At 35.2% G+C, this 12,331-nt stretch overlaps 1 protein-coding gene across 7 annotated transcripts in view; it reads left to right on the top strand.

Moving 5' to 3' along the window:
- The window catches only part of babo (TGF-beta receptor type-1 babo), a 76,458-nt gene that overhangs the window by 25,304 nt on the left and 38,823 nt on the right, over positions 1-12,331 (top strand). For 2 of the 7 annotated variants that reach the window (XM_074176925.1, XM_074176923.1), the window contains exon 3: positions 3,594-3,745. The exons of 3 other annotated variants lie outside the window; for them this stretch is intronic. In XM_074176925.1, the coding sequence (XP_074033026.1) occupies positions 3,594-3,745 (152 nt within the window). Of the gene's footprint in view, positions 1-919; positions 1,027-3,593; positions 3,746-10,804; positions 10,831-12,331 lie in introns of those variants that run through there. 2 more of the 7 variants (XM_074176926.1, XM_074176927.1) reach the window with 2 other exon arrangements.

The following is a 12,331-nucleotide window of genomic DNA, read 5'->3' as shown; positions in this document are numbered from 1 at the left end:
TAATACAAAAATAAAAATCAATAACGAAATGAAATGATTCTAAACTGAATAGTTGTAGGAAAAATCCTACAATCCCTATTGGGTGTTGCCACTGGCTCTCGAGCATCGATGCAACCGATTGCACTGGTGCAGAGACAGCGCGTCGTGGTGAAAGACGAGATCCCCAGTTTTATGTCGAGAGGCATGTTCACCATACTGTTGGTTCAATGGTATAAGGTACCATTGCATATGGTAGCAGAACATCTTTAGTCTTTATTAGAGGCAACATGACAGCTCTTCGTTCCATTCACGAAGTAGTGGATCCTCGTCTCCTTTCATACCTTGAGACCATCAAGAACCCCATATTTCAACAAGACAACGCTAGACCGCATGTGGCTTCATGGATCAGCATGGCATTAACTGCTTACCATGGCCACCCATATTGCCCGATCTTTCACCGATCGAACATGTGTGGGATATTCTTGGTCGCAGACTGCTGAATTTACAACAGCCCCCACAGGCTTTGGGAGCACTTAGACATGAGTTAAAAGTAGAGTGGAATGAGATACCCAACAGGATATAGACCATCTTATCAGGACAATGCTCAGACGTATGCACGAGTGTATAAGACATCGTGTGTATAAGTGTATAAGACATCGAGGATTTGCAACACACTACTTAACTTCACTAGTTTCACGATCATCCAATTTAACTGAAAACTTACTCGTTTGTTTGCTATTATCTGTCAAGTATGTAAGTAAAAATTATTGAAATATAAATGGGTGTTCACCTTTCTTTGTCACTTTGTCAATTTTCAGGGGATCTGATCCTCATCGAGGAAGCTATTGTTATCATGAAGCAAAACACGTGTCTTAGTTCTATAAACCTCTCATAGTGAAAATCACAGTAAACAGTATTAGTAAGTTATATTCAATTTGCGAAGAAATCTTCAGTTATGACCTTGTTACTTGAACATGTTGAACTTGGGGCAAGCATCGGTCAAACCATAGGACTTTTTTTCTATTGTAGAGACTTTCCTCAGAAGAGGTAAGCATTTTGTTAAAACGAAGCTATTTACAGTTATCATCACGGGTTTATGTTGGAATTAAAAAGTTGAAAACCATTCATTTGTCCAAATCAAGCACTATACAGTGTGTCAATTTCAAAACATACAATGGGCTATATCTCACGACCGAAAGCTAATATCGGAAAATGCTTGAAACCGTTTCTAGGATAGTAAAGGGGAACTAAAGTGACATGAAAGAGAACTCACCCCCATCAACCCCCTAGGCCCCACCCACCAAAACTCAAAAAGTTTAAATCTCAAACCCCTACTTGTGATACATCATTGAAAATACTATAAAAAATGCTATCCAATGATTTAATTGATAATTGTACAAGGTGAAGCAATAATTGTGAAATTTCATCAGTTCGGACTTCCATTGTCATTGTCAACCACCTTCAAACAAATAATTGTGAAACTTTGGCTTAAATGGAATATTTAATGAGGTTTTTGTTGAATTGCAAATTTATTAAAAATGTCAATTAAGTGAATGTTCAAAGTGGGTTCCGTTGTTTTGTAAACGATAATACAGCCTATTCACAAATTCTGCACGAACTTTGGCAAATGTTGTTCTAATAATGGCGCGACTTGCTTGCGTAATTCTTTCTCGCAATTCCCCAAATAACGCAGGTTGAGTTTTATAAACAACTGACTTGAGGTGATCCCACAGAAAAAAGTCAGGTGGCGCCAAGTCTGGTGACCTCGGTGGCCACTCAATGGGACCTCTCCTTTCAATCCATTTGTTCGGATAATTAGTATCCAACCAGTGCCTACTGGAGCTGCATAGTGAGGAGGTGCTTCATCTTGTTGGAAGTGCAGCACCTCTTCATCTACAGCTAGGTTGCCTTGGTCGTCCCTTTGGTTCTATAATTCATGCTCAATTAAAGGTTCGTGGGTGTTTTCCAGCATATAGAGATAAATGTCGCCACTTAAATTGCCTGGTATGAACAAGGCAGTTTTTCAGGATATTGAGTGAGATCTTCTTTGATGAGAGTTCCCATCACTCCAGTACCGACAGTTTTATTTATTTACATTATCGTTCAGCATAAAAGTACATTCATCACTGAAACAAATACTTTTTAACATTCTCGGTTCAACGCGAGTTCTTTCAGTCATGAGTTCACAAAACTCAATTCGTCGGTATGGATAATCATTGCCTAGTTCTTATGTAATTTCAACACCTTTCTAACTGACTCATGTGAAAGTCCTGTCATTGCAGATACTTGACGTGTTGATGCAGTAGGCTCCATTGCAAAATTTCCAAGGATCTCAATTTGGGTTGCTTCATTCAGTAATCTTGGGACATTTCTTTTTTATTTTGAACTGATCCCGTTTCTCTAAACTTTTCAACTAAATCGTAGACGTACATGTGACTTACAGTTTTGTCCGGATGCCTTTCATGAAATATTTGAGCTGTTTTTAAATAACAGTGGTTCTGGGAGGCAAATATGAAAATTATCTTCACGCGCTCAGGTATACTGTAAACCATCGTGACAACTACAGCTGAATGACAGTACAGATCGTACAAATGACGAAAACTAATCACATTAAAAAGTCTTAAACAAACCAAAACCAAAACCAAAAATTATTGACTCTGACAGAACAAAAAAAACAGATCTTTCCAACTTGTTTTGCAAAAACGGCAAAATAAGTTTTTATTTAATAAAAGGGAATCGACGGACACTTATCATTTAAAATAATAGTCCGAGAGGTAGCATTACAAATAAAAAAGTCATAGTAAGCCGGCTGATATTAAAGTTCGTGCAGACTTTGACAATAGGCTGTATTATTGTTCACAAAAAAAAAACGGAACCCACTTTGAACATTTACTTAATTGACATTTTTAATAAATTTGTAGTTCAACAAAAACCTCATTAAATATTCCGTTTAGGCAAAAGTTTCACAATTATTGCTTCAGGCTGTATTATTGTTCACAAAAAAAAAACGGAACCCACTTTGAACATTTACTTAATTGACATTTTTAATAAATTTGTAGTTCAACAAAAACCTCATTAAATATTCCGTTTAGGCAAAAGTTTCACAATTATTGCTTCACCCTGTACAATTATTAATTAAACCATTGGATAGCATTATTTATAGTCTTTTCAGTGATGTATCACAAGAAGGGGTTTGCAATTTAAACTTTTTGAGTTTTGGAGGGTGGGGCCTAGGGGGTTGATGGGGGTGAGTTCTCTTTCATGTCACTTCAGTTTCCCCCTACTATCCTAGAAACCGTTTCAAGCATTTTTCGATATCAGCTTACGTTTGTGAGATATAGCCCATTGTAAGTTTTGAAATTGACACACTGTATACAAACTCCTGCAAACTGTTACAGTTCTGGTTTTTGGAAACTTTGCTTGTATTGGATTTATTCTACGCCTTTGGCAGTTTTACCTTTGACTATTCAATTGTGTAGAAAAACATCTGTCTTTTTTGGAAATACCCCGCTAGTCTCAAAAAGTCTGTCGGAAATATTCGGACGTACAAGAAATTATAACCGATTCCCATGCGCTAAATTTGAATTCGCTTTGTACAATTGATGTAAATTTAGGTGCCTGAGCCCGAATCTATCACTTCCCGCCTTCAATCCAATGTTCTGCCACCCAAATTCCCTAAATAAAACCTTTGTAATGGAGTGCTGCAAACACCAAGATTACTGCAACGCCGTTCTGATACCGACTCTTAGCCCTCCGACAGCGAAAGGTAAAAACACGGAATGGTTCTACTACCTACACACCTTTAGTAGCGGCGTTTGGTTCTCTCTGTTGTATCTTTTGTTGTACATATTATTTTTTCTCATCGCCTTTCCTCCACTTTTCTTTCTCGATGCACTCACTGCCTGTTTAACCATAATGCATTATTTACAATTTCAGCAGTAGCTCTTTTGGGTCCAGGTAGTCCCCTTTGCTGGTAGCTGCGAATTACTTACTCAAAACAAATTGGATAGACGGAAAATCCACGGCACAATCATTATGAAGTGTTTGACAAAAATTAGTGGTAATGGACCATATCGGATGAGAATTTCATATGGATTGATATTTCTGAGCTGACTATTCTGTGTGTCAGTTGTCATGTTAATCGTTCACTTCGTTACTTCCACTAAGTATCAAGAAAATCAAATGGTAATTTAATAGAATGGAAGCAGCAAATAAACATTACAAACATCAACTATATAATACAGCTAACACGGGATAGCCAACTCGTAAAAAATATAAATGTTCCAAACAAATAAATTATCGATATATATGGTCGGTAAAGTACGGAAGTGCAAAAGGGCCACACATTTTTATTATTTGTATCTTGGAAATAACGACTTTGAATCTCGAAATTTCGACTATAATCTGAAAATTTCGACTTTTATCTCGAAATTACGACTTCAAACTCGAAATTTCGAGATTAAAGTCGAAATTTCGAGATTGAAGTCGAAATTTCGAGTTTGAAGTCGTAATTTCGAAATTACGAGATTAAAGTCGAAATTTCGAGTTTGAAGTCGTAATTTCCAAATTACGAGATTAAAGTTAAAATTTCGAGATTAAAGTCAAAATTTCAACATTAAATTCGAAATTTCGAGATTGAAATCGAAATTTCGAGTTTGAAGTCATAATTTCAAAATTACGAGATTAAAGTCGAAATTTCGAGAATGAAGTCGAAATTTCGAGTCTCGAAATAACGAGATTAAAGTCGAAATTTCGAGATTGAAGTCGAAATTTCGAGTTTGAAGTCATAATTTCGAAATTACTAGATTAAAGTCGAAATTTCGAGTTTGAAGTCGAAATTTCGAGTTTGAAGTCGTAATTTCGAAATTACGATATTAAAGTCGAAATTTCGAAATTGAAGTCGAAAATTCGAGTTCGAAGTCGAAATTTCGAGTTTAAAGTTGTAATTTCGGAATTATGAGATTAAAGTCGAAATTTCGAAATTACGAGATTAAAGTCGAAATTTCAAGACTAAAGTCAATATTTCGAGATTAATGTCGAAATTTCGAAATAACGAGATTAAAGTCGAAATTTCGAGTTTGAAGTCGTAAATTTCGGAATTACGAGATTAAAGTCGAAATTTCAAAACTAAAGTCAATATTTCGAGATTAAAGTCGAAATTTCGAGTTTGAAGTTGTAATTTCGAAATTACGAGATTGAAGTCGAAATTTCGAGTTTGAAGTCGAAATTTCGAGTTTGAAGTCGAAATTTCGAGTTTGAAGTCGTAATTTCGGAATTACGAGATTAAGTCGAAATTTCGAAATTACGAGATTGAAGTCGAAATTTCGAGTTTGAAGTCGTAATTTCGGAATTACGAGATTAAGTCGAAATTTCGAAATTACGAGATTGAAGTCGAAATTTCAAGACTAAAGTCCATATTTCGAGATTGAAGTCGAAATTTCGAGTTTGAAGTCGTAAATTTCGGAATTACGAGATCAAAGTCGAAATTATAAGATTAAAGTTGAAATTTCAAAACTAAAGTCAATATTTCGAGATTAAAGTCGAAATTTCCAGATTGGAGTCGAAATTACGATATTGAAGTCGAAATCTCGAGATAAAAGTCGAAATTTTGAGATTCAAAGTCGTAATTTCCAAGAAACTAATAATAAAAATATGTGGCACTTCTGCGCTTCCGTAGAAAACAAATATCTACATGACAATTGACACTAATGACAGATACACGGTGCAGCCAACGTAGAAAAAATACATCTGATCCAATGGTCTGGGCCACACGATCATTTCTTTGGAACTCCTGTCCAAGGGCACCGAAAATTATTATTCATGGCTCATTCAATTGGGAATGAGCTCTAACAACTTTTTGAAAAATTTCAAAAGGGGCTCGAAAAAATTGCAAAAGTTATAAAAAAGTTAGTAAGAGGGGTTTGGTTTTTTGCAAATATCTCGGAAAACATTAAAGATACCCGAAATTTGAAAAAAATCCTTATAGAGGAGGAAATTTCCTAAAAAAGTCTCACTTCCCGGAACTCTATCCGAAAATCCGTGGGAATTTTTTTCCGTGATTATTTTATTAGATATTTGTTTTAAAAAATCTGTTTAAAATCTGTTTTTCCGTTAATCAGCTGTCGCCCCCATACGAACGACAACTCTCAGAAGTTTAGAAACTTCTGCGAGCTAAGGACTAACGAGGTCTTACCTTTTAACGTGTGATTCCTAACACGGTTGCAAAATCATCCCCGTTTCAACCAGAAAAATTTTTCCGAGAAAAATATCTGATCGAGGCGGGAATCGAACCCACGATCTTCCGATCGTGAGTCGGACGCACTACCACCGCGGCCAATTCCACAACTTATACATTAGTTAATTAACTAATTTTTACAAGTTTTAAATTTACATAAAGACCCTGATAATTTTTAAATTCAAAACCTCAAATTTTATTCACTTCTTGGAGCTTTTCTTGAAAGCCTTCAAAAAAGATTCCCGTTGAAAAAATTTAAAAAATTCGGTTTTGAAGCAATTGAAGCAATGGAATTTTTTTTTAATCATTATCCAAATTTATTCGTATTCTTATTTAAAGTTACATAAAAATGATTTTTCATATTTTTTAGCTCTTAATATGAATATTAAGGAACGATTTTTTTTTAAATCATCATTTCTATTTCTCTTTGATATTCTGAAATAAAGCGTTTTTTTCATTTATATTTTCTTTATTTATTCAATAAGCAATTTGTTTTAAAAAAATACATTTTTACGATATATTTTTTTAAATACTACCAAAAAAACAAAAACAACCATGTGTCACTTTTTGAAAAATACTAAAAAAGTTTGTAAAAAAATTTCAAATATCCTATAAACAATATATCTGTTTATAATTTTTTTAAACAAATACTTAGAACTAGATATTATGAAAAATCATTTTTATGTAACTTTAAATAATAAGAATACGAATAAATTTGAAAAATAAAAAATAATTTCATTGCTTTAAATGAATTTTTCACCTTTTAATGTCTTTGATTATTAATAACAAAGTGGAAAATCTAAATTTTTTTTATTTTTCCAACGGGAATTTTTGAAGGCTTTCAAGAAAAGCTCCAAGAAGAGGTTTTTGCGCTATTTTCGCCTCTAAATCAAAATTATAAATATTGGTGATGGGGTTCCGGAAGGTGGGACTTTTCTTAGGAAATTTCCCCCTCTTTAAGGATTTTTTTTCGAATCTAGGATACCTTTAATATTTTCCGAGATATTTGCAAAAAACCAACCCCCCTTTTTTTACTAAACTGTTTATAAGTTTTGCAATTTTTTGAGCCCCTCTTGAAATTTTTCAAAAACTTGCTAGAGGTCATTCCGAATCGAAGGAACCCTGGATCATAATTTTCGGTGCCCTTGGACAGAAGTTCCAAAAAAAAAGCATCTTGCGACCCAGACTACAAACGAAATCTTTATCCGCTATGGCCTATGTCTATTGAATGAATACCAACTTTTTTGTAGCTGACCAAATTCGGAATTATCTTTTATGATATTTTGGAAACATTTACCGTGATAGTACAAGTTCCCAATGCATGATTTCTACAATCATCCCTTTTTTTATACAAATGTAATTTTTGAAATGAGTCGAGGTCATTTGGAAAAGAAATGTGTAAAGTATTGGCTGCCGCTTGTCATTTTTTTCGCATTCTAGAAAATTGCTCGTTGAAAGCCGTTCAATTTATCGGGCAACAGGCAGGCAGATCACTGTTCTATCGCATTCCCTCACGTGGTTCTACATTTCTTCATTGCCTACATCCATAAGTACCCATAACTTTACCTTCAAAATTCCTAATCTTGCCGTGGATGTGATTCTTCCGTATTTAGAAGAAATTTCGGGTCCCGTTCCAAACATCGAGAATAAAATTTTGAAGGACACTCAAGGTAGCAAAATATATGGTACGAGACATGGTCAAAAAAGGGGTCGATAAGGTACATTAATAGTACTTGAAGAGTTGACTTGGAACCAAATACGGGAAAACCTTTGTAGAGACCTTTTGAATAAATGAACTGAATGACAGTTTCAACGCAGCAGCAATTTATTGAAAATCGTTTTTTCAAGCGTGAAAAATGAGAATCTTTTGAAACACAATCAGTAGATACTAGGTTAAAAAATGAATATTACTGGAGTTTATTCTCAACACCAAATCGTTATTTTTAACACTTCGACACGTGTTTCAATCACCAAGTGATCATCTTCAACACCAAACCGTTATTTTTAACACCTCGACACGTGTTTCAATCACCAATTGATCATCTTCAACACCAAACCGTTATTTATAACATCTCGACACGTGTTTCAATCACCAAGTGATCATCTTCAACACCAAACCGTTATTTTTAACACCTCGACACGTGTTTCAATCACCAAGTGATCATCTTCAACACCAAACCGTTATTTTTCACACCTCGACACTTGGTGATTGAAACACGTGACGAGGTGTTGTAAATAACGATTTGGTATTGGGATTAAACTCCAGTAATATTCATTACTACACCAAAGGTTCCAAACAGTGCATCACAAGTAGATATTAGGTTGTTTCAAAGGTTTTGTACGTTTTAATAAGTCTACTTTGTACTGTGATATCTGAGTGAATACATATTAAATTTTTTCGAAATACGCGTCATTTGAATCAGTGCACTTTTGCCAACGTAACACAAGTCGATTGATTCCGTCAGCATGAAAATTATGTGCTCGGGATGCGATGAAGTCGACAAATGCCGTTTTTGCCTGGTCCTGATTGGCGGAGGTTCTACCGGTGAGATCGAGATGCTTGAAAAGATGGTAGTCGGTTGGCGAGAGGTCTGAGGAGTATACTGGGTGAGGCAGTGACGATCCGATCAAAAAAAGGGTCGTTTTGGTAGCGCAAAAGCAAACAAGAATAGACCTCGAATACATCAATAACCTTATAGGAGCCAAAGCTCAGTTTTTCCACCATCGTGCTCACCGTTTGTAATGGAGCATTCTCCACCAGAGTCCTCAAATATTCTTCCTGGATTACTGTAGGTCGACACTTTGGTGCTCATCTTCGAGGCTAAAATCTTCGAAACGAAGATTAACCAATAAACCAGGCCAAACTCCTGGTTAATTTTTCGGGCGGTTTTGGCAGCGCTTTGGTTCAGTTTGAATTGGTAGAGTAAAATTGTCCTAAAATTGCGACATCACATAGCAATAAGTTAAAAATAGGCAAAAAATTTGATATTTTACCAAAGTAATGCTGATTGGAATTTGATTGGAGATGAACGTCAATTTAAGTATACAGGGTGGGCCATCGAAAACTTGACATGGCGGTTTTGGGTACTGATCTTGCAAATCCGAAAAAACGTTCAGACAGTTTTTCCCCATTTACAGCGTCGTCACTTCAACCCCGGAGTAGAGGGGTGAAGTGACGTGGGTGTAATTTTAATAGGGAATAGGGGGCGAGTCGCACATCGTTTGAAAGATCTTGGAATTCTTTAAACAATGGTGTACATTTTTTAAAATTTGGACGTCTTTAAAAGTTTTCATTCCGATAATTCACTTTTTCAATATTGTTGATAGCAATAAATTGTTGTACGCCACTGCTCAGTTGGAATGTATTTCGAACTTACGCTACTTTTTTGTTAATTTTTTAGTTCTTCTCTGATAAGAGGACTATTACAATTGAGAAATGGTGTAAATGCTGATTCTATTTCTAATTTTTATGTTAAAAGTGAGATCTACATTATTACTAGTAGTGAGTGCCGTTAAGTTTTGCTAAAGAAACAATGGTTCACACAACTGCAGAGAGGGTTGAGTTGATTGAACTGTACTATGGAAATAGACGTTGTGCTGCGAGAGCCGCTGAACTGTTCAATCAACAACATGGGAAGAATCTGTCGCGACAGTGCGTTTTCGATTTAGTTGCAAAATTTCGCACAACTGGATCTGTAGCAAATAAAAAACGGCAATTCGAACCACCAGTAACAAATGAGGCGACACAAGTGGCAATTCTGGGCCGTGTTGAGCTTGACCATACTTTGAACACAAGAAAGTTAGCATTTCTTTCTGGCGTGTCACGAAATAGCATTCGGCGTATTTTAAAAACCCACAAAATGCATCCTTACAAGATTAAATTAACGCAAGAACTGAATGAAGATGACTTCGATCGACGCTTGCAATTTTGCGAGTTGGTTAGTGAACGAGCGGTGGAAAATCCACATTTTGTATGCAACATTTGCTTCAGTGATGAATGTTGTTTTTTTCTAAATGGCACAGTTAATCGCCATAATTGTCGCTATTGGGCTGATTCAAATCCTCACATTTTTCATGAAGTGCATACTCAACGTCCACAAAAATTAAATGTATGTGCTAGAATTTTTGGTGACCGTATTGTTGGTCCATTGTTTTTAGAAGGCAATTTAACCGGACAAATGTATCTAGAGCTTCTGGAAGATACTATTAATCCCCTTCTCACTGATATTATTGAAAATGACCACACAATTGTCGGGAGGATCTGTTAATATTTCAACAAGATGGGTTTCCTCCGTACTATGCTGCCTGTTCGGCAGTATTTAGATCAGACTTTTCCGGATCACTGGATTGGGAAGCGGGGCATTATCGAATGGCCACCACGATCACCAGACCTTTCGCCGTTAGATTTCTTTCTGTGGAGTTATTTGAAAAGCAGAATTTACTGTACTCCTCCTCTCCTGGATCACCCGAAGATTTACGGCAACGAATCACAAATGAATGTTGCCAAATCACTCCAAAAAAGCTCTACAATGTTCGAGAACGTTTCCAGCAGAATCTCTATTATTGCATGGAAGCTGGAGGTGCCCATTTTGAGCATATGCTAACATGATAATGAAGTAAGTAACTTCAACTCTAAATTTAATGTGGTTCGTTCAAATTAAAAAAAATTTACACCGTTGTTTAGAGAATTCCAAGATCTTTCAAACAATGTGCGACTCGCCCCCTATTACCTATTAAAATTCCAAGGGTTATTCACCCCTCTGCTCCGGAGTTGAAGTGACGACGCTGTAAATGGGGAAAAAACTGTCCCCCTCCCAATAAAAATCTACCTGTCTGAGAGTTTTTTAGGATTTGCAAGATTAGTACTCAAAACGTACATGTCAAGTTTTCGATGGCCCATCCTGTATAAATGTCAGTTTGAAAACTCTGCAACTTTGACATTTGAAGAAAAAATAATTGAGTTCGAATAAAAGTTTTTCTGAAATACTGCAGAAATTCCCCCTCTGTGCTCCCATTGATAATCATTTCGAAAAATTACATTTTGATTAAAAACAGATGAATGTAGAAATCAAGCAAAGGAATCTTGTCATATCGTGATATTGCAAACTAATTCATTGAATCATTCTGTATACATCACAGTCGACTAATAGAATCGTGAATTTCCAATTTCCCAAGCCTACATTCCAATATTCCACTTCACAAACATACGTGTTCTTTGTTTTGGGTAGCTAATAATATGTTTGAAATAGATGTGAAATAAGTCATATATGTCACTTGTAGCTTGTAAAAATAGTTATGTTTATTTAGACAGTAATTTTGGGTATTGGTAGTTTTTTTGTTTTTGATCTTGTTTTTTTTTTTGGATCAGATTGTATGCTGTATATAGAAGGTGAAAATTTATCTGGTTTGGCAAGGGCAGAAATTAGTGGCACCCCGATCTAAAATATTCACCTGAATATGTGAAGTCGACTAATCGTTGACAATATTTCATTATTTGTGTGTATTATAACTAAAATGACAGTTGATAAACACTTCAGTACACAAAAATAATTTCTCTCTATAGTATTAAAAATAATTAGACAAGTTGGGACTCACACGTTAAAAGGTAAGACCGCGTTAATCCTTTGCCAGTTTAGACTTTTGAGGGTTGTAGTTCGTAGGGATACGACAGCTGGTCAATGAAAAATATATTTTAATAGTTAACAAGCTGAATTGTATGTTGAATATACATAAAACTCTTAACAAATGAGGGATAGAGTCAGAATCACGCGTAAAAATGTATTTGAATTATTCAACAGCACACAAGAAATTGCAGTTGTTACTAACAAATTAAGATGCAAAAGTTAAGGCATTTGGTTTTTCGTATAATATTTCACTTTTTATTGCATCACTTATATATATTTTGCTATAATTTCACTTTATATATTATAATAAGATAAGTTTTTTTTCTGAAAGTGCTCCTGTTTTTTTATTAAAAGAATTTTTGTCAAAGCTTGGAGTTATTTTTTTAATTAGACAATAGCAACACATTCAAACTTTCATAACTGATAACAATATATCTAAAGTAAAACATAGTAGAATACAAATAATTGATCTCATAAAACGGGGCACGAGTTA

The sequence above is a fragment of the Leptinotarsa decemlineata genome, unplaced genomic scaffold (genome assembly GCF_025532065.1).
Source record: "Leptinotarsa decemlineata unplaced genomic scaffold, Ldec_3_MD MMD2_tig00002082_RagTag_RagTag, whole genome shotgun sequence".
NCBI classification, from domain to species: Eukaryota; Metazoa; Arthropoda; class Insecta; order Coleoptera; family Chrysomelidae; genus Leptinotarsa; species Leptinotarsa decemlineata.
The sequence above is the reverse complement of the archived record's forward strand: the minus strand, read 5'-3'. Positions and strand labels throughout refer to the sequence as shown.